We start from the raw sequence: 23,423 nt of genomic DNA on the forward strand, positions 1-23,423 counted from the left end.
GACAATTGTGCAGAATATTGTTTCTTTTTATACTTTAATAAAATATGTTCAATATAAAATCATAACTGAGGCTTGTGCAGATGGGATCAGATGGTTTGCGGGGACCGAACTCGCGGAGACGGGGTGAAAATGTTTTTTAAAATTTCAGTCTTAGTAGTTTGCCGGTCCACAAAATAATTCTTTTATTTCCGCCGGTCCATAGGTGTAAAAAGGTTGAAGAACACTGGTCTAGATTGCTGCTGAGGCTGCCGGTTTGTTATAAGGAATTTATTTCTGTCTGGCGGTTCAGATGGGAGGAAGAGATGGGTTGGGGGGAGGTGGTGGACAGGGGGATAGAAAGATGTTACATGAGGGGGATGGGAGGAATGGAGGGATAGAATCTGCAAGGGTTCTGCTGCATAAGGGATGGATGAGAAGGGAGGAAAGATGCTGCACATGTGGGGGAGAGAAAGGAAAAAGGAAGAATTGGGATGAAGGAGAGGAAGGTCCAAAGGATGGCCCAAAGGATGGTCCAAAGGATGGCCACCAGAATGGTCTCAGGGCTTAAAGGTCTCTCGTACGAAGCAAGACTAAACAATTTGCAGCTCTACACTCTCGAGGAATGCAGGGAGAGGGGAGACATGATTGAGACGTTTAAATACGTCACCGGACGTATAGAAGTGGAAGATAACATTTTCCTTCTCAGAGGCCCCTCAACCACAAGGGTGCATCCGCTCAAACTCAAGGGTGGGAAATTTCACGGCGACACCAGGAAGTATTTCTTCATGGAGCGAGTGATTGATCAATGGAACAAGCTTCCAGTACAGGTAATCGAGGCCAGCAGCGTGCCAGATTTTAAGAATAAATGGGACGCCCATGTGGGATCCCTACGTGGGTCAGGGCAAAACATTGGCTAATCTTAAGGGGAGGGTCTATAGAGTGGGCAGACTTGATGGGCCTTGACCCTTTTCTGCCGTCATCTTTCTATGTTTCTATGAAGGGGAGATCACGTACATGAAAAAAATAAGCCCTACCTGGACCTAGTGCCTTTTTTGGGCCCAAAATTAATATAAGACAGTGTCTTATTTTCAGGGCAACAACGTACCCTCCTATTGGGTATACCACATCCACAGGGATCACAAAATACTCATTACCCATGTGGGCACAGACAACACACAAGCTACCTTAACATAGTAACATAGTAGATGACGGCAGATAAAGACCCGAATGGTCCATCCAGTCTGCCCAACCTGATTCAATTTAAAAATTTTTTTTTTTTTTTTTTTTTTTTCTTCTTAGCTATTTCTGGGCGAGAATCCATTTCTGGGCGAGAATCCCCTTAAATAACAGTTTGATCATCTTGAAGACAGTCCCTTGCACTGGTACCCAGCACTTTAAGCCTCTTTACCAGACCAAACATTACACTTTTTATGTTGGTATTGAGTGAAATTTCTCTCCTCATTATTGTTAAGTGCCACCATTCATATCTAGGCCCCAGATTGGACACACACTCGTTCAGCAACAAACCGTTGCTGACAGTGAAAAATCGTGTGCAGGCCCCAAACAGCTGGAAGAGCCCCAGGAGCTGTTCCAACTTGGCCTTGTTCTCCCTTCCCCTTCATTCCACCTAGCTCCTTGCTCGGTTGCATAACCCAGTTCTTACTCCACCCTAGAATATGAAACACAATTGAACATCTCTCGGTTTGCTTATGAACAGACTGTATCTCTAGTGGGGCTGGATGGCAGGCCCTTAACCCTCCATATGGTATACCTTCTCAAATTCACTCAGAAGGTCAAGAAGGGTCATGTGTTCCAAGCTCAGCTGTACCAACCTTCATTTGATTCTTGGGGTTAAGAGTCATGGATCCGATATACTGCTGCTCTGTGGGTACCTTTCCTGTCCCTAGTAGGGGCAATAGAGGGATAAGTGATTTGTCCTGAGTCAGAAAGAGCTGCAGTAGGACATGAACCCAGCTCCCCAGGTTCTCAGGCCACTGCACTAACCATTAGGGCTAATCCTCTTAACTAAAACCAGGTCAGGACACAGCCTAGTTGCACTTATTTCAACTTTAGGTAGGCTAAATGCCTTACTGTCATGTCGAACTATGTTAGCCACGTTTTTCCATGCTAGGTCAATATATATAATAAATTCACCATATATAATACAATGTCTGCCATGCTAGGCTGCTATCCTATGTTTGTCGTGCAATGCTCGTCATGCTGTGTCACATTGTGCCATGCTTGTCGTGTTATATTGTACCAGGCTTTGTTATATATGTAAACTTGTAACCCGTTCTGAGTTCTCCTAGGAGGACGGGATATAAAACTAAATAAATAACCCTCACCTTTTACAAAACCATGCTAGCAGTTTTTAGGGCAGGACAGCGTGCTGAATGTTCTGCACTGCTCATAAGAACTCTTATCTGGATAAGTTATACAGAGAGCAAACTGAAAATTGCCCTTTCCAGATATGTTCTAGGACCACCCTGATTCTGCCTGTGGTCCACCTAGTCCCATGGCGTGCTAGAAGGATTTTCAGTGCCACTATCTGGATAGTACAGAGGGGGTCTGTAAGGATATTCAAAGGCAGGGTTTGGATAGTGCCTCTGAATATCTGGTCAGTTGCACTGATCTGGGTGACTTGCGATGAGGGCTTTCAGGGGATCCCCAACTCTACAACCCGGCTTTTTTATTTTGTTGTTTACTTTTTCCTTGATGCAGTTTGATTTGTTGAGTAGACAGCCTGCTCAACCAGTCAAACTGCATCAAAAAAGTACCCCCCCCCCCTAAAAAAATAAAATAAAAAAGCAGAACTCTTGGGCTGGGGATTCTATCAACTCTCTGAAGGCCCTGACAGTTCTGATCTGAATTTGATTGGCTGAGCAGCATCTGCCTGTTGCCTACTCAACCAGTCAAATTCACAGCACTGTCCTCAGGGCCTTTAGGGGGTGGGGCAAATCCCCTGAAGGCCCTGCAGTTGCTGTTATCTGGACCAATACACTTCTCTCTTTACCAGAATCTCCTCTGAAGAGGATCATCAAGAAAAGGCCGACAAAGAGCACACGTCTTTACTTGCTTCCTAAAGTCCTGATAATATGTTTCTGAACAGATTTTCCAATAGACTGAATTTCAGAGAACCTGGGACAGACATGGCGACTTCTAGTTTGGACCTAAGAATGTGTTATCAACAGTGGTATTGAGGAAAGAAGTTTAATATCAATGTTGTTTTAATTATTCCCAGGGAAGCTTAGCAAATCTATGGCGTTTAAACTGGTAGAAACTCGGAATAGACTTCCTGATTCTATTAGATTGATAGGTCCGGAAAGATTTAAAAACTTGTCTGTTCACACAATATCTTAAAGGTTTACCTATTGAAGTGTCGCAATAATAGTATATTTTATTCTTTCAGTTTCATTCAATTTTACAACTTAATCCAACTATCAGTGTTTTCCTGGAAATGATGCATTAATAGCATTTTCTTTAGGTTCATATTCTATGTCACTCTGATCTTAACCATTTGTGAACCGAGTCGAGCTCCCTTGGGAGATGACCCGGTATATAAACTGAAGGTTAGATTAGATAAATGAAACGCCCCAATCTCTTACCTCCTCTTCTACAAAGCCGCACAAAGCCCTTTAAATCTCTGTGGGCTTCGGGGCCGTTACCACGGCATCCCACGCTAAACGGCTTCGTAAAAGAGGCCCGTAGTTTTCCTGTTTGTCTGCCTTGTATAGATAGTATTGGTCAATTAGACAAAAATAGGGCAAAAAGACTCTCTAAACTGCTGAGAGTAGAGTGATTAGAAGGATATCCAAAATACAATAACGTAATCACTCACTAAAGCTCACAATAGCTTGGTTTCAACTGCCTACAACTGTTAGTGAATTAAATGCTCAGAGAAATGGAGGAAACACACCATCTCACCGTCCAATCATCGCATGTTCAAAAACTTGTCAGTTGTGCAACTATTTGAGATATTTTTCGTTTGTGCTCTAAGGCTACACTTTTCACTCTTAGAAGCTTTAAATTGGAAATCAGAACAACAAACTTATCTTATAGCTTGATTTCCAATTTAAAGCTTGTAAGAGTGAAAAGTGTAGCCTTAGAGCACAAACGAAAAATATCTCAAATAGTTGCACAACTGACAAGTTTTTGAACATGTGATGATTGGGCGGTGAGGTGGTGTGTTTCCTCCATTTCTCTGAGCATTTAATTCACTAACAGTTGTAGGCAGTTGAAACCAAGCTATTGTGAGCTTTAGTGAGTGATTACGTTATTGTATTTTGGATAGGGAAAGTATCTTACTTGTTTGTGTACACCCAGTAGCACTATAAGAACAGAAGCCCAATAGCCTGTACTTGTAATAGTAGCAATGGTGCTAATGGTAGATTAGTAAGCTCTTCCCTCAGTGCCCTGATTTCCTCCCATGGCTTCCAGTATCACCTATATGCTGATGATTCCCAGATCTACCTCTCTACACCTGATGGTCTCGGGGCTAAAGGGTCTCCCGTACGAAGAAAGATTGAGCAAATTGCAGCTCTACACTCTCGAAGAGCGTAGGGAGAGGGGAGACATGATTGAGACTTTTAAGTACATCACGGGACGGGTCGAGGTGGAAGAGGATATCTTTCTTCTCAAGGGACCCTCGACCACAAGAGGACATCCGCTCAAACTCAAGGGAGGGAAGTTTCGTGGAGACGCCAGGAAGTACTTCTTCACGGAGAGAGTGATTGAGCATTGGAACAAGCTTCCAGTGCAGGTGGTCGAGGCACGCAGCATCCCAGACTTCAAGAACAAATGGGATACCTATGTGGGATCCCTGCGAGGTCATGCCAAGGGATAGGGTCACTAGGACTGAATGAGCGGGTCAGTAGAGTGACAGTATAATCACAATTATACTTTCAGGAGTCAGTAGACTTAAGAGGGTGGGTAAATGGTGTGGGCAGACTTGATGGGCTATGGCCCTTATCTGCCGTCATCTTTCTATGTTTCTATGATATTTCAGTTAAAATCCAAGAAAAAGTCTCTGCCTGTCTGGCTGACATTGCTGCCACCCCCTGAAACTAAACATGTCCATGACTGAGCTGCTCCTCAACCCTCCATTCTCCAGTCTTCTTTGCTTGTGACCTTGTTCATTTTCGACTCTGACCTCTGCTACAGCCTATCACTTCTGTCTCGACAACATCAGCAAAATTCGCTCCTTCCTCTCTGAGCACACTACCTGAACCCTTGTCTACACTCTCATGACCTGACGCTTACACTACTGCAATTTACTTCTAACAGGTCTCCCACCTCTACCCCTTACAATTTGTACAAAACTCTGCTGCATGACTTATCATCTAGCCTCACTACAGTCCCTCACTCCTCTCCTCATATTACTCCACTTGCTTCCTATCTGCCTTCGCATACAGTTCAAACTCCTATTAGTAACCTACAAGCGTGTTCATGCCACAGTCCCTCAGTATCTCTCCTTATATGCCTCCCCGGGAACTCTTTTCCTCAGATCAGCTGCTCTTACCTGTGCCCTTCTCCTCCACTGCCAATTCCAGACTTCGTTCCTTTCAACTTGCTGCCCATATGCCTGGAATAAACTACCTGAGTCCCTGTGTCACACCCCTTCCCTCATTCATAAGTAGGCTGAAAACCCACCTTTTTGAGATGACAGCCTTCAACTTTGCCCTCTGCTCACCACCTCAGCCATCAGTTTTACCATCCCCTTTATTTGTAACCCCTACCCTGGTATCCTGTTTGTCTATCTTGATTGATTAGATTGTAAGCTCTTTCGAGCAGGGACTGTGTTCTTTGTGACTCTGTACAGCACTGTGTATGTCCAGTAGTGCTATAGAAATAATTCATAGTAGTAGTGGTAGTGTGAAAAGTTTCAGTCTTTGGGAAGCAGAGCTGAGATGGTGATGTCATAATGCCTCATTCCACCAATAAGAGCCAACCTCATCAGTGATGTCACAATGGCTCAGTTGTCCAGTACTCCCCTCTGCCCTCCAGCCCAGCCAGCAGATTAACCTTTCCCCTTAACTGGATCCATGACATCCTGTTTGTTTTGGCTGTTTAGATTGTAAGCTCTTTGGAGCAGGGATTGTCTTCTTTGTGACACTGTACAGCGCTGCATACGTCTGGTAGCGCTATAGAAATAATTCATAGTAGTAGTAATAGTAAGGGTGACATTAAGAGTAATGGACCCATGGCCATGCCCCAGGGCCGCCTGTATCATGTCCTGTTCCGCCCTCAGCCCCGCCCCCCAGATGGCATCTGGACATGACGCAATGATGTCACACACACGCGATTTTGATAAGGCATCCGGACCCCCGGACATGTCCTCGAAAAGGAGGTCGTCTGGTACCCTAAGTAGTCGTATTGTCATCTCCCTCCTCAGCAAGGAAGGTCTTTCTGCATCTGAAGCACAGCACAATAACCAGCTCCTGATGTTCGCCAAATTCCTGCACACAAACTTTGATTTAATTGTAAAAGCTCATATTAAATTCACGGGCAGACATATACTGGACCACCCCCCAGCTCTCGCTCTCTATCTCACATCCACAGCTGGAAATTTGCTCATTGTTTGAAAAGCAAACCGTCTGAATGTATTAGGTAGGAATTCCTCCAGCTATTCCTGGGAGAGGAACAATGGCTTTGTGTAGTTGTTATTATAGTCAGATGGCGGTCCTTTTTATCAGAGGGGCTGTCAGGGTCTGTGCCAGGGCGGTGGACTCTCCCTGAAGCCTGAATTCCACTGGGGGGTCTGGAGCTCATTGCAGGAAGTCGTTTGCATTCAGAGAGTTTCCTGCCAGGCCGAAATGGCTGAATGGGGAGCTTTTCAATAGCTCTGGCAAACCCCCCTCCCGGTCCTCCACCCTCGAAGTAGATCTATCAGAAGTACAAATCAAGAGCTGCAACATATGAATTTGGAGAACAAGAAGGGTAGGGCTAGTCCCCCAGCAGTTCACGTGGCACCACGTTCATGCGCCAATGAGTGTGAGCTAAGTAGCCATATGAAGCTTTCAAAGGGAAAACACATGGGCCTTTTTGCCTTTGAAAACTAGTGAGAAGGTGGGGACCGTTGGAAGACTGTCCTCGGCAAGGTCATTTTTAAGCTTTACCTGTGAAAATGTATGTGTTTTTTTGTTTTAATAAAATTGTCCACTATATAAATGGACAATTTTATAATTTCAATAGATTTAAAACAAATCGGAGAAAATATTTATTCACACAACGTGTAATTAAACTCTGGAATTCATTAACAAAAGAATGCGGTGAAATCAGTTAGCTTAGCAGGGTTTAAAAAAGGTTTGAACAATTTCCTACAAGATAAGTCCATGGGCCATTATTGAGATGGCTTGGGGGAAATCTCAGACTATTTCTTAAGAGCTAATTACTAGCTAATAGAGAATAACTAATTACTTTTTTTTTTAGTCTTCTAATTGGTTCACACCAGGAGTGGTTGGGGAAAAAATGAAAGTCTAAACTGAAGCTGCCTGTCCCTATTAGCTGTGCTTTATACAATTTTATAATAGTCCCTTGAAATGATAGCCTAGATACACCAAGAGACTTCCTGTGCTAAGTAAAGAAAACCTATCCCTAAAACTCCCTTGCTAGGTGAGCAAGTACTTTAAATAAAATAATGTACTAATCTATTCTAGACTAAAACACTTTTTATATAAAAACCATAAAAGACTCTAAAGGCTACACTATGACCTAAAATGACTTTGCTGAAAAGCAGAGTACACTTCTCCCTCCATATTCGCAGGGGTTAGGGGCTGAGCTGGCCCGTGAATATAGAAAAATTGCGAATAACTTTAGGGCCATCCCCGTCTCCCGGACCTGTTCACTGTACTTCCTTTTTAAAGCCTGGTGGTCTAGCAGTGAAGCAGGGCAGGAGTGATCTTCCTACACTCCTGCTCCGTGCAGAGCCGGGAACAAAAATGGTTGCCACGAGTTCCTGCAAGACCACCAGGTTTTAAAAAGCAAGTAAGTGGCGAGGTCCGGGAGGTGGGGGTGAATCACCCAGACTAAAACCGCAAATAACTGAAGTCATGAATATGGAGGGGGTGTGTACTGAACTAAAAAAGTAAAAGAGAAGAACAATAAAGTAACCTACTAAAGCCCCAGTTTTACCTTTTCCCAAGTTTGGATACCAGCAGGAGTTTTTCTTCCCCTTGACAGATCCTCACTCGGCACCCCTTATTCAGTTAACTGCATAAGTTACACTGGACAAAGACAGGACAGTACTTTATGTGGGTATTTAGTGCAAGACTGTGGGAGAGTAGCACCACTGATGTACTCGGCATGAAATTCTGGCATAGTAAGGGGAGGGTCCAGGGGGCGGACCACTCCAGGCGCTGTTTTGTGGGGGCACCTCTCCACCTTCCACGCCACACTTGTACTCTCCCTTCTCCTTCCCCGTACCGCTTTAAACAGTCGCCAGAGCAAGCAACTTCTCTGGCTGGCTGCTTGTGCCGGCCCGGCTCCCCTTTGAAATCACTTCCAGGTCGCGAGGCCAGGAAGTGACATCAGAGGGAAAGCCAACACTGGCGTGAGCGGCAGGCCAGAGAAGCAGTTCACACTGGCGGAGGTTTAAAGAGGTACAGGTGGAAGGGAGGGAGCGAGTGTGGCGTGGGGGCAGGGAAGGAGAGGGGGCGGAAGGAGCGGGATGGGGGCCAGAGAGGAGGGCACAGGGATGCCACTGTCCCGGGCACCTCCTACCCTAGCTAAGCCACTGCACCAGTGAGAGTGCGTTGATATGCTTCGTATGAGATCTCTGGATCGGCAGACTACTCCTAGAGAGGCCATGTGGTCTTTCTCTGCCTTCATTTTTCTATGCAATTTTGGGACACAGTGGCACAGGTGTACTCTTTGTGAGACTGTGTGACACTACTGGTATTAGTATACTAAGCAAGAGACTGTGGGGCAATGGCATTAGTTGGCTCATTGTGAGCCATGGGACGGTGGTGCACTGGTGTCGTCAGTGTGAAAATCTGGGACTTTGGTGGCATGCTCTAGTCAGTCTGAGACTGTGGAATGATGTCATTGGTGCAGAGAGAGTGTGACCTTGGACTAGTGGCATGGTGTAATCAGTGTGAGCTACTATAGCAAACCATGTGGGTTGATCGCTTGGAGACTGTGTATCCTAGGGGCTTGAATACAATTATGGAATTGCAACCTTTTTTTTTTTTTTAACCAATCAGAGTGAATGGCGCAGAAAGATGATGTCATCAGCAGGTGCTCTTAAAGGCTAGTGCCTGTCACTACAGCTGCGGCTAGTTTGAAAGAATTGAAAAGTGGGGTTAACAGTATGTGGGAAGAGATTATTTTTAAGATCTCCTGATGTAGCTTATGATATAAGCAAAAACAGGAGCTTTCAACAACATAAAAACAAGAAGTGAAGTGAGAGAGAAAGAATCCTGACAAAGGAAGATGTGTAAGAAGATTATGAAGTGAAGATAAGTTTATATGTTTTAACCCATATAGACATATGAAAATTTTGTATTTGAGAAAACTGAAGTCATTTATAATGGACTCACATCAGTGTAATATTACATTATACACATCAATAATAATAAAAAGCTAAGCGCGCATGCGCACTCGCGTCGCGTGTTCCCTGATCTGTCGCAGCAGCACGAGTGCGCATGCGCGCGTATTACGTCACCACAGCCTCCCTGCTCTCCACCTCGCACCGCTGCTTTCAAAATTCCCTGCTGGGAGGGCACGGATGTGGGAGTGTGAGCTACTGGAGGGCCCGGTAGAGGTCGGAGTCGCTCCGGGGGAGGGGGTGGCTGCCGAAGTAACAAGATGAAGCGGGTGCGCTTTCCTTGAATGCGCGGCTCGCGCCTCTTTCCCTCCGTCGATGGCGCCGAAGCCCCGGGTCGACGAGAGCCCTGTGCGCGTGGCGGTGCGCATCCGAACCTTGCTACCATTCGTGCCTGCGGGAGGACCCCCGGGGCCAGCGGGTTGAGCCTACCATCCAACCATCCCACCGCGAGATGAACACAAACCTCCGGCCTGCAGCAGTTCCACAGCACTGTAAACATTCTGCTTCCAGCCTTCTACTCTCTTGATTTTCACTGCCGAGGAAATCAGGACAGTAGAGTGCTGTGGAGCTGCTGCAGGCCGGAGGTTTGTGTTCGTCTCACGATGGGAGGGTCAGTGGGGTCGGCTGCATGGCAGCGGTAGTGGCGTGGGGGGGGCGGGGGGGGATAGATAGAAACACGCTGCAAATGCCGAATTCTACTGTATGGGAGAATTGGGGGGGTAGAAATTAAAGGTTATACTGCACAGGGGGATGGGAGGCAGGCAGGCTGGCTTCGGGGGGAGGGTGTGGCTGGAAAAAAGTCTAAAAGGCATTGAGGGGGGGCATTGGAAGGAGGCACTGGGGGCACTAAGGACAGAGGAAAGGGCACTAAGGACATGGGAAGGAGGCACTGGGGGCACTGAGGGCACTAAGGATATAGGAAGGAGGCACTGAGGGTACTAAGGACATTGAATGGGACATTAAGGACATGGAAGGCGGCACTGGGGCCACTAAGGGAAGACAGAAGGGGCCATGGAGAGACAGGGAGAGGGAAAGGGGGCTGCTTCGGGGGGGGGGGGGAAAGTGTCCTGGGGACAGACAGCTTTGCTGTGGGGGGAAGACAGAAGGGGCCATGGAGAGACAGTTAGGGAAAGGGGGCTGCTTTGGGGGGAGGTCTGTGCTGGGGGCAAACAGCTTTGCTCTGGGGTGAATACAGAAGGGGGCCACGGATAGACAGTCAGAGAGAGGGAAAGGGGGCTGCTTTGGGTGGAGGGGTGTGCTGGGGGCAGACAGTTTTGCTTGGGGGGGGGGAAGATAGAAGGACACAGACAGTGGCCAAGGAGAGAGAGAGAGAAAGAAACACAGACAGACAGACACATCTATTCTAGCACCCGTTAATGTAACGGGCTTAAAGACTAGTGAGTTAATAATAATGGAGACAAATGGATGAAAGTGAATGATTTAAGTGGAGTTTTTTCAGCATTGGCCTATGATAAGTGCTCTTATAGATTGATTCAAAGCTGAAGAGCCACATTATTGAGGTCTGCTTTTTTTCTCCACACTTTTTTGACGGATGGAGGTCCTAGTAATAGCTCAGAAGTAGCCTGTAGTTTGATATAGTACTTGGTATTTGTAACGTTTACATTCAGTTGGATATAGTGCAATCGGTATGAGACCATGGACAATGCTGGCACTTGTATAATCAGAATGAAACTGGGGGAAAGTGGCACTGATGTAGTCATAAGAACATAAGCAATGCCTCTGCTGGGTCAGACCTGAGGTCCATCATGCCCAGCAGTCCGCTCACGCGGCGGCCCAACAAGTCCAGGACCTGTGCAGTAATCCTCTATCTATACCCCTCTATCCCCTTTTCCAGCAGGAAATTGTCCAATCCTTTCTTAAACCCCTGTACTGTACTCTGCCCTATTACGCCCTCTGGAAGCGCATTCCAGGTGTCCACCACACGTTGGGTAAAGAAGAATTTCCTAGCCATTGTATCGGGCGATGGCGATGGTGCGCCCGCATCTGGAATACTGCGTCCAATATTGGTCTCCGTACCTTAGGAAGGATATGGCGTTACTCGAGAGGGTTCAGAGGAGAGCGACACGCTTGATAAAAGGGATGGAAAACCTCTCATACGCTGAGAGATTGGAGAAACTGGGTCTCTTTTCCCTGGAGAAGAGGAGACTTAGAGGGGATATGATAGAGACTTATAAAATCATGAAGGGCATAGAGAGAGTAGAGAAGGACAGATTCTTCAAACTTTCGAAAAATAAAAGAACAAGAGGACACTTGGAAAAGTTGAAAGGGGACAGATTTAAAACGAATGCTAGGAAGTTCTTCTTTACCCAACGAGTGGTGGACACCTGGAATGCGCTTCCAGAGGGAGTAATAGGGCAGAGTACAGTACAGGGGTTTAAGAAAGGATTGGACAATTTCCTGCTGGAAAAGGGGATAGAGGGGTATAAATAGAGGATTACTGCACAGGTCCTGGACCTGTTGGGCCGCCGCGTGAGCGGACTGCTGGGCATGATGGACCTCAGGTCTGACCCAGCAGAGGCATTGCTTATGTTCTTATGTTCTTATGTAGCATTCGTTTTGAATCTGTCCCATTTCAACTTTTCTGAATGTCCACTTGTTCTTTTATTTTTTGAAAGTTTGAAGAATCTGTCCCTCTCTACTCTCTCTATGCCCTTCATGATCTTATAAGTCTCTATCATATCCCCTCTAAGTCTCCTCTAGTCAATGTGAAACTCATTGATGGAAATGGGGACTTGTATACCGCCTTTTTATAACTTTGGCATTCACTCTAGGATTAAGTGACTTGCCCAGGGTTAGTTGGTATGAGAGTGTGGGACAGTGGCATTATTTCAGATCATGTGACAATGGCACTGGTGTACTCAGTGTGAGACCATGGATCAGTGGCACCAGTATATTCAGTGTGGATTCATGTGCCACTTAGTGTGAGAATGTGGTAGAACACAGCTGAAGTAGTGGAAGTGAGACAGCAGGCAGATGTACTTTGAAGAAGGCTCTCTCTTACCTCCAGTACTCTTCACTGGGGCTCGTCCTTTTTAGGGTCTGGTTCACTATCTGAGACAGACTGAGTGTTGCCTGAGCTGAGTGCTGGAGCCCAGAGGTGTTGGTGGTGTTTGATGGGGGGCTCAGTACACTGATACAATCACACGTGTTCCAGGTGTTGTTGCAGTACGTCCATGGCAAAACCCGAGTCATAGAGGTGAAGAAGTAATAGAAGGCAATGCTGATCACCACGTTATAATAAATACCGATGTACGTGGACACCACCATCATGCCATAACCGATTCCTGCGAGAGAGGAGAAAATTATGAGGGAGAGGGAGTTGACAGCAGAAGGAAACCCTATCAAGGGCTGTAGCCATTTGCCTACATCAGTGACGCAGTAAGGGGGGTCAGACCGCCCCAGGTGCCGTCTTGGCGGGGGGCACCGGTGCCTCTCCTCCTCTCTGCCCCTCTCATTGACCTCTTGAAATGTTCACTGGCACAAGCAACATCTTCCACCTCCTCCTTGTGCCAGCCTTGGCTTCCTTCTGACTTCACTTCCTGGTCATGGGACCAGGATATGATGTCATCAGGGAACCGAGGCCGGCATGAGCAGAAGATGAAAGATGCTGCTCATGCAGGTACACATTTCAAGAGGTACACGGGAGGGGAGGCACGTGAGTATCAGGAAAATGTAGGGGGTGCATGGCATGGCATCCTGGGCAACTCCCTCCCTCCCTCATTACGCCACTGACCTACATAAATTAGTTTGGCTGACAATTACCCTCCTTTACCCAGATAAAAGTACAGTTTGCATAGCGCGTTGCTTTTTAACCAGAATGAAGCACAAGAAACAGCACCCAGAGATTTTCCCATATTTCCCCCCTATTTCCCATAATTCACTTCCAAGGAAGAACAATGACTCGCCCAAGTCTATACAGCTTATATTTTTGAATGGACTTTTTCCTCCAAGAACTTGTCCAAACCTCTTTTGAATCCCACTATCAGCCAGCCTGACCACATCCTCGGATTCCACAGTTTAATTCTGTGCTATGTTGAAAAAGCTTCCTACGGTTTGTTTTCAATCTGCTCAGAGAGACCCCCCAGGAAAGAGACTTGGGAGTACTTGTAGACAAGTCAATGAAACCATCCGCGCAATGTGTGGCGGCGGCGAAAAGGGCAAACAGAATGCTAGGAATGATTGAGAAGGGGGATCACAAACAGATCTGAGAAGGTTATCATGCCGCTGTACTGGGCCATGTTATGCTCCCACCTGGTCACCGTACATGAAAAAGGACATAGTTCTACTCGTAAGGGTCCAGAAAAGGGCAACAAAAATGATTAAGGGGCTGGGGGAGTTGCCGTACAATGAGAGGCTAGAGAAACTGGGCCTCTTCTCCCTTGAAAAGAGGAGATTGAGAGGGAACATGATCGAAACATTCAAGATATTGAAGGGGATTGACTTAGCAGATAAAGAGAATGAGAGGGCACTCGCTAAAGTTAGAAGGGAAAAGATTCCGTACAAACGTAAGGAAGTTCTTCTTCACCCAGAGAGTGGTAGAAATCTGGAATGCTCTTCCGGAGGCTGTTATAGGGGAAAACATCCTCCAGGGATTCAAAAAAAGGTTGGATAAGTTCCTACTGGAATAGAATATACGCAGGTAAGGCTAGACTCAGTTAGGGCACTGGTCTTTGACCTAAGGGCTGCCGCGTGAGCGGACTGCTGGGCACGATGGACTACTGGTCTGACCCAGCAGCGGCAAATCTTATGTTCTTATGCTACTCATCAGTTTCACGGAGTGTCCTCTTGTTTTTATGTTGTCGAAAGCGAAACAATTGTTCCTATTTCAATGGTTCTATCCAGGTAATAATTTCATAAACTTCTAGAACACCCCCCTCTCAGTCTTTTCTCCAAGCTGAGAAGCCCTAACCAATTTAGTCTCTTCATGGGGGCCCAGCTCTTTTAACAGCTTATTGAAACGGAGGGAGAAGAAACCGATTACTCAAGAACGGACTCTCCCGAGGAGAATTTGCTTCAAATCTCAGGATTCGCCACACAGTCACCAAATGCAGCAGGGAAAGTGTTACACAACATAGCTCTGGTCCGGAGAGAAAGCTGAGTGACACCAGCTCCAGAAAGCACAAAGGAAGGGCTCTTGTTGGCAGAGAGTCCACAAGGGGAACAAAAGGCAGACAGAATTCTGAAGACACGGTTAGGTATTGAAGCTTCTCTCTGCCAACAGTTTCTACGGGAGCTGGATGACTGCTAACGCTCAAGCTGGAGACTCTTTTCAAACTTCCTTTGTGAAATCAGAAGACACCTTGGCAGAGAATATCATGTTATGAACTGAAATGGAAAGAGGTTAGATTTGAGGAGTCCCTGGAGAGACATGATCCCTTAGTGCAGGGATGTCAAAGTCCCTCCTTGAGGGCCACAAGCCAGTCGGGTTTTCAGGATTTCCCCAATGAATATGCATGAGATCTATTAGCATACAATGAAAGCAGTGAGTGCAAATAGATCTCATGTATATTCATTGTGGAAATCCTGAAGACTCGACTGGATTGCGGCCCTCAAGGACACTTTAGTGACACTCGGATTTAGGCAGCGGGAAAAACCCGCTCTAAGTCCGGTTCTATAGAGCAGATTCTCGCACTCGTGACAGCTAAAACCTGGTGTAAATCTTGGAATGCAAGTTGAGCAAGTAACCCTGACCTGGCCACACCCCCTTCTGGGCCTGATTCTATAAATGGCGCCTAGATTGGCGACACCTAGCTGATTTCAGCGTGGAACTTAACATTTTCTAAATGGCTTAATTAATTAATTCAATTTGCTATAATGTTCAGAATGGTTTACGTGAATTTATTCAGACACTCAAGCATTTTCCCTGTTTGTCTAGCTGGGCTCAAAATTGGCGTAACAATTTAAAATGTCAATAAAAAACAATTAAAAACGATTGTTTATTTAATTTAGTTATTTATTTCTAAAATTTATAGACTGCTTATCCCTAAGTGGTTCCAGACAAAATACATAAAAGACATTTTTAATTGCATATTAACAGGGTCCCTCAAATACTGAAAGGACAATATTTTAGCAAACTAAGCTATATTAAATCACCTTAATTACATTCTGAATATCATGACCAATTAGCAGCAGAATATGAAAAAAAAGCCTCAACATATAATTCAGTCTTTAGCATTTTTCTAACATGAAAAGTAAGTGTGATTAGGGGTGAAATTTGGGCCTGGAAAACCTGGCCTAATATACTGGTGCCTATGTTGGAGATGCCTACCAGTGCCTAACTCGATTTTCAGTGCCGCTAGGCGCCATTTATAGAGTCAGGGCAAATGCAAATGTAGAGTAAATCCAAATTAGTGCCAATTAAGTCTAACATCAATAATTGATTGTTACCACCAAACTGATTAATTAGTTTACATGCGTATCTGGCCTCTATACCCAAATCTGTGCATCCAACTTTGGGGAGTGTGGCACAATGGTTAAAGGTACAGCTTCAGCACCCTGAATTTGGGTTCAAACCCATGCTGCTCCTTGTGACCCTGAGCAAGTCACTAAATCCCCCATTGCCCCAGGTACATTAGATAGATTGTGAGCCCTCCACTATAGATAGGGAAAATGCTTCAGTACCTGAATAAATTCATGTAAACCGTTCTGAACTCCCCTGGGAGAACAGTATAGAAAATTTGAATAAATAAATTATATAGAATCTGGGGTTGGCTACTTGTCTCTTTCTCAATTGACAGTTCTTTTTGCCTTGGAGATGTAAATGTACACCTACATATAGGAAACATCAAAGACATTTGAATTTATATTAATTACTTAATTAAGAAGGTGGGAGATTAATGTGCCTCATCCCTACTCATGTTTCTAGAGTTATAGAGGAAGAAAAGTGTATTCTGCTAGTGTTGACATTAAAATTCCAGGTGCTAATGGTTCAATACACACTCCTCCAAAATGGCTGTCCTAAACCTATTAGCACCAGTTTATTGCATTTTAGTTTAACTGGATATTCCCCATGACCAGGAAGTGATGTCAGAAAGGAGCCGAGGCCAGTGCGAGATGCTGCTCATGCCGGCAAACGTTTCAAGAAGGAAGCGGGAGAGGTGCTGGTGCAGTCACCGCCATGAAGACACACCCAGGGTGGTCCGCACTCCCCCCCACCTCTCTCCTTACTATGCCACTGAGTGTACATGAGGGATTGTGAAACGGTTTCACAGTCTATGTTCTGGAATGCAGGAGTGCAGCACACTGAGATCCTGGGGAACGGGGTTCGATTCCCACTGCAGCTCCCTGTGACTCTGGGCGGGTCACTTATCCCTCTGTTGCCCCAGGTACAAAATAAGTACCTATATAGAGATTGTGATGTCATAATGCCTCATTCCAACAATGCGTAAGAGCCAAACTCAGCATTGATGTCACAATGGCTCAGTTGTCCTGTCGTTTCAAGTTTCTTTATTTTTGATGGTGTACAATATAATGAGATTAAAAAAAAGAAATAAAAAGGTAAATAAAAGCAATATCTTATCAAATATTAAAAATACTAGATGGGTTCACATTGATGTACAAGGAACAAAAGGGAAGTTGGAGAGGGGAAGTTTTTAAATACATCGAAGTAAAATTAATTAAAAAAGGGAGTTAAATGGGGAATGGTAATACATTAGGGTGGGGTTCGCTTCAAAAGAAGCGTTTTTGGTGTTTCAAAGCTTCACAGAAGTTGAGGGTTTGAGAAACGAGCTGGTACTAAAGAGTATAGGCGTCTTTAAAGAGAAAAGTTTTAAGTTTAGCTTTAAATTTTTCAGGAGAGTTCTCTAATCGAAGATCTAATGGAAGGGCATTCCACAGAGAGGGGGCGGGGATTGAAAAACTGGATTTGCGAGTGGTATCGTAAAACAGTTCGCGTATTGATGGTATGGAGAGGAGGTTTTGATTGTTAGATTGGAGGGCCCTGGATGATGAGTATGGGAACAAAAGTTTATCTATGAACGCCGGTTGGTTAAAGTTTTTTGTTTTAAAGATGAGGAGGAGTATTTTATAGGTGAGGCGATGAGTGATGGGTAGCCAATGTGTTTTGCGGAGGAGAGGAGTAACATAAGAACATAAGAGTTGCCATACTGGGACACACTGAAGGTGGGGCTGACTAGTAGAGCTGCCGCCTCTGTACCCAGAGGTTGTGAGATCAAATCCCAGTGCTGCTACTTGTGACCCTGAGCCTTTGGGATATTTGGAGCATTGAGATTAAGCAACAGATTTCTGCTACTCAATGGCCACGTATTTGATCTTGGAGGATGAGATATACAGTGTCAGCATCTATGAGACAAACATGTTTTTTTTTGTTACATAGAAGTTTTTGGACCCCTGCTCGTTTACAGAAATTAGATAGTTCTAAGTCAAATAGATGCTGGCACTGTCATCTTGAGACTGGTCACTGGATCATCTGCTCTTTTATTGTCCGCTGCAAGGACTACAGGGACCAGACGGACTCCATTTGACCAGCAGAGGTAAGAACATCTTCGGACACCGACTAGCCCGCCTACTTCGCAGGGCTTTAAACTAGGTAAGTTGGGGGAGGGGGCCTACTCATATACTGGGGTGGAAAGGAACTATCCTGATGGGACGAGTCGACACTCAGATTCCGAGGTAAGGACCCAATATGCAAACAGTTCTCTTGGAGCCACACAGACTCAGTCAGGAATAGCCTTACAGGGACTCAGCAAACACAAAGTGTGGAGGGCCATGTATGTTAATGCACACAGTTTAGGCAATAAAATTCTAGAACTAGAAACTGAAATAAGGGATGCCAACCTGGACGTGGTGGCAATATCCGAGACTTGGTTCACTGACGCACATGGGTGGGATATGGCTATACCGGGGTACAATCTACTTCGTCAGGACAGAGAGGGCAGGTTAGGTGGAGGGGTAGCACTATACATTAAAGAAGACATCAAAACTACCAGGATCACTGATGTCAAGTATACCGGGGAATCCCTCTGGGTTAACCTGGCACGAGGTAGTAAAAAATGCCTGTATCTTGGTGTGGTATACAGACCTCCAAGACAACCGGAAAACATGGACGCAGAATTAATTGAAGACATAGAGAATATAACTCTACGGGGTGACACTGTGCTGCTAGGGGACTTCAACATGCCTGATGCAGACTGGAAGACATTTTCAGCAGCAACCAGCAGCAGCAGGAGGCTTCTGAACTCCATAAAAGGAGTACATCTCAGACAGATGGTAACGGAGCCCACTAGGGCCCAGACGATCCTAGACCTGGTACTCACAAACGGGGAAAGCATCTCAGAGGTCTCGGTAGGAGATACGCTAGCCTCCAGCGACCATAACATGGTATGGTTCAACATTGGGAAAGGATCCCCTAAATCAATTACAAAAACAAAGGTGCTCAAATTTCGGGGCGCCGACTTCGCACGTATGGGAGATCATGTTCATCAGACGCTACAGGACCAAGCAGAGACCGGCAATGTGGAAACTATGTGGTCGTACCTGAAATCATCCATACACGAAGCAACTAATCGCTACATAAAATCAGTAGATAAACGGCAAAGAAACAACAAACCCCAATGGTTCACTGAAGAGATCTCACTCCTCATTAAGGAGAAGAAAAAAGCATTTCTTTCCTACAAACGCACCCAGAGAAGAGAAACTAAAGTAGAATATAAGACCAGATCTGCAGCGGTCAAAACAGCAGTTAGGGAGGCCAAACGTCGAGTGGAAGAAACTCTGGCAAAAAACATTAAAAAAGGGGACAAATCCTTCTTTAGGTATATCAGCGATAGGAAAAGGAACACAGACGGTATAGTACGCCTTAGACAACCGGACGGAAACTACGCGGTGGCGGATTCAGAAAAAGCAGAACTACTAAATGAATATTTCTGCTCAGTCTTCACCTGCGAAGCACCGGGACACGGACCACAGTTGATAATAATACAAGACGTGGATGACCCGTTTCAGAATTTTGAGTTCACTCCTGGGGACGTCTACAACGAACTGGCAAGGCTAAAGGTAAACAAGGCCATGGGACCGGACAATTTACACCCAAGAGTGCTCAGAGAATTGAGAGATGTCCTGGCAGAACCGTTGGCGGTGCTCTTCAATCTCTCACTAAGTACGGGGAAAGTTCCGTTGGACTGGAAAACAGCCAACGTCGTTCCTCTACATAAAAAGGGTTGCAAGGCTGAGGCTGCGAACTATAGACCGGTAAGCCTCACCTCAATAGTGTGCAAACTCATGGAAACACTAATTAAGTACAAATTAGATACGATCCTGAACGAGGGTAATCTCCGGGATCCCAGCCAACATGGATTCACCAAGGGTAGGTCATGCCAGTCCAATCTAATAAGCTTCTTTGACTGGGTAACAAGAAGACTAGACTCAGGAGAGTCCTTGGACGTCGTGTACCTGGACTTCAGCAAAGCGTTTGACAGCGTCCCACACCGCAGGCTGCTGAACAAGATGAAATCTATGGGATTAGGAGAGACTCTAACTGCATGGGTTAAAGATTGGCTTAGTGGCAGACTTCAGAGGGTGGTGGTCAACGGTACCCTTTCTAAAATGTCAGAGGTGACCAGCGGAGTGCCACAGGGTTCGGTCCTGGGCCCACTCCTCTTCAACATATTCATTAGGGATCTGACTCAAGGGCTCCAAGGCAAGGTAACCTTATTTGCTGATGACGCCAAACTATGCAATGTAGTAAACGGCTGTAATCTTCAGGATGCTATGGAGCAAGACCTGCGTACTTTAGAAAGTTGGTCCTTGATCTGGCAGCTGGGCTTCAACGCCAAGAAATGTAAGGTCATGCATCTCGGCAACGGAAATCCTTGCAGAACTTACACCCTGAATGGAGAAACTTTAGCCAGGACTACGGCAGAACGAGACTTAGGAGTAATCATCAGTGCTGACATGAAAGCAGCCACTCAAGTGGAGAAGGCTTCATCTAAAGCACGGCAAATGATAGGTTGTATCAAGAGAAGCTTCGTCAACAGGAAACCTGAAGTCATGATGCCACTGTACAGAGCCATGGTGAGACCGCATCTGGAATACTGTGTTCAATTCTGGAGGCCACATTACCGTAAGGATGTGCTCAGAGTTGAATCGGTTCAGCGGATGGCCACCAGGATGGTCTCGGGGCTAAAGGGTCTCCCGTACGAAGAAAGACTGAGCAAATTGCAGCTCTACACTCTCGAGGAGCGTAGGGAGAGGGGAGACATGATTGAGACATTTAAGTACATCACGGGACGGGTAGAGGTGGAAGATGATATCTTTCTTCTCAGGGGACCCTCGACCACAAGAGGACATCCGCTCAAGCTCAGGGGAGGGAAGTTTCGTGGAGACACCAGGAAATACTTCTTCACGGAGAGAGTGATTGAGCATTGGAACGAGCTTCCAGTGCAGGTGGTCGAGGCACGCAGCATCTCAGACTTCAAGAACAAATGGGATACCTATGTGGGATCCCTACGAGGTCATGCCAAGGGATAGGGTCACTAGGACTGAATGAGCGGGTCAGTAGAGTGACAGTATAATTACAATTATTCTTTAGGGGGTCAGTAGACTTAAGAGGGTGGGTAAATAGTGTGGGCAGACTTGATGGGCTATGGCCCTTATCTGCCGTCATCTTTCTATGTTTCTATGTTTCTATACTTACCTTCTGGCATTCTTTTTGGGGTCATATTAATATGATTTTGGAGACTTATGATATGGTAATTTGTGGCACATTATTATCCCCTAAGCCTCTACTTGATAAATATAAAAATAGATTGTTGGGAATCATGACTGGGATAGCCATCCAATTGGAAAAACTATGATCATCTAAATTTTACTTTTTGGTGGCACATGTTATGTTTGAGTTATAGGTTCGAGAGAACGTTTTCTGATCAAAGGGGTAACAATAAATTATTTAAATTGACATGGGGTCCGTTGACTAATTTTATTGATAATTGAATTATACTTCCCTATACTTTTGTTCATTCCTTACACATCCAGGGAGGGGGAAGGGTGGAAGAAAATGTATTGGGATTGTTGTAAAAGATGGATGTAATATTGTTTGATTACTTGATTATATTGAAACTAGTCTTTAAGCCCGTTACATTAATGGGTGCCAGAATATGTCTGTCTGTCTTTCTTTCTGTCTCTCTCCCTACCCCTGTCTCTTTCTTTCTGTCTGTCTCTCTCCCTGGCCTCTTTTGTCTGTCTGTCTTTCTGTCTCTCTCCCTGCTCCTGTGTCTTTCTTCCTTTCTGTCTCCCTCCTGTTGTCTATCTTTATTTCTTTCTCCCTCCCTCCCACTGTCTGTCTATATTTCTTTCTATCTGTGTCTCTCCCTGCCCCTTATGCAGCAGCAGCATTTCCCTCCCCTCCACTTCCCAGTGCAACAGCTGCAGCAGCATTCCCTCCCCCACCATTTCCCTGTGCAGCAGCATTCCCTCCCCCCACTTCCCTGTGCAGCAGCCGCAGCAACATTCCTACCCCTCCATTTCCCTGTGCAGCAGCATTTCCCTCCCCCACCCCCACTTCCCTGTGCAGCAGCAGCAGCATTTCCCTCTCCCCCACTTCCCTGTGCAGTAGCCGCAGCAGCATTCCCTCCCCATCCATTTCCCTGTGCAGCAGCATTTCCCTCCCCCACCCCACTTCCCTGTGCAGCAGCAGCAGCAGCAGTAGTAGTAGTATTTCCCTCCCCCTCCACTTCTCTGTGGTGCAGCAGCAGCGGTATTTCCCTCCCCCTCCACGTCCCTGTGCAGCAGCAGCAGCATTCCCTCCCCCTCCATTTCCCTGTGTAGCAGCATTTCCCTCCCCCACCCCACTTCCCTGTGCAGCAGCATTTCCCTCCCCCCCCACTTCTCTGTGCAGCAGCTGCAGCAGCATTCCCTCCCTCAACAAAAACGCAGCTAAAACGGCTCCCTTAGTTCCTTGCTGGAGTTATTTTTAAGTTTAAAGCTGCCGCGGTGGCTCCTCTCTCGATCCCCGCCTATATCGTTAGCCTTCTCCGACACAGGTGCGGCTTGTGAGAGGAGCAGCTGCGGCGGCTTTGAACTTAAAAATAATTTCAGCCAGGGAGTGTAAGGGAGGCGGTCAGACCACAGAACATTGCCTTGGGGTCAGCGAGTGTGGGGCCATTGTCAAGCTAATAGAACCCTAAGCGCACATGCGCACTCCTACCTGCCACGGACCTATGGATCACGGATTATGCAGGTAGGAGTGCGCATGCGCGCTTAAGGTTTTATTATATTAGATAAGGGGGGGAGAGGGGTGAAAATAATTTTTATGGTATTTATTGAAAGTTGTAAGTGTTGTCTTTAAGATATTTTGTAATGTACTCCTGTATAACACTGTTTAAGTTTGAAAATGAATAATGAATAATAAATAAAAAAATTCCGGTGCTGCTCTTTGTGACCCTGGGCCAGTCACTTAATTAGGGTTAACAGACGTCCGGATTTTCCCAGGCATGTCCTCCTTTTGAGGACATGTCCGGGGATCCGGGCCACTTTTCAAAACCCAGCACTTTGTCCAGGTTTTGAAAAGCTTCTGGCAAAGAGCGACATCGGGACGGCATTCGCGCATGTGTGGATGCAATGCAGTGACATCACGCACATGCGCATGACATTATCGCCTCACACCAGCGTTGCTTGTGTAGTTCGAGGGGGCAGAGCATAGAGCGGAGATGGGGGCGGGCTTGAGGGCGGGGCCATGGGTCCAGATTTTCTATTTAGAAAATCTGGCAACCCTACACTTAATCCTCCAATGCCCACAGCCTTGAAATGCCAAAGCTATAAAAAGGCGTTATACAAGTCCCCATTCCCTTTTGATTGTATCTACAGAAAGGCGGTATATCAAATCCCAAGCCCTTTCTCTTGGCAAAATAACCAAATACAAGTC

The 23,423-nt window shown here is 45.9% G+C and overlaps 1 protein-coding gene across 2 annotated transcripts in view; it reads right to left on the reverse strand.

Annotated features, from left to right (window-relative positions):
- SLC6A9 (solute carrier family 6 member 9) overlaps positions 1-23,423 on the reverse strand; it is a 159,969-nt gene that overhangs the window by 26,808 nt on the left and 109,738 nt on the right. For both annotated transcript variants that reach the window (XM_033917126.1, XM_033917125.1), the window contains one exon: positions 12,546-12,828. In XM_033917126.1, coding sequence (XP_033773017.1) covers positions 12,546-12,828 — 283 coding nt within the window. The remainder of the gene's footprint in view (positions 1-12,545; positions 12,829-23,423) is intronic.

This window comes from Geotrypetes seraphini, chromosome 12, assembly GCF_902459505.1.
Source record: "Geotrypetes seraphini chromosome 12, aGeoSer1.1, whole genome shotgun sequence".
Lineage (NCBI taxonomy): Eukaryota > Metazoa > Chordata > Amphibia > Gymnophiona > Dermophiidae > Geotrypetes > Geotrypetes seraphini.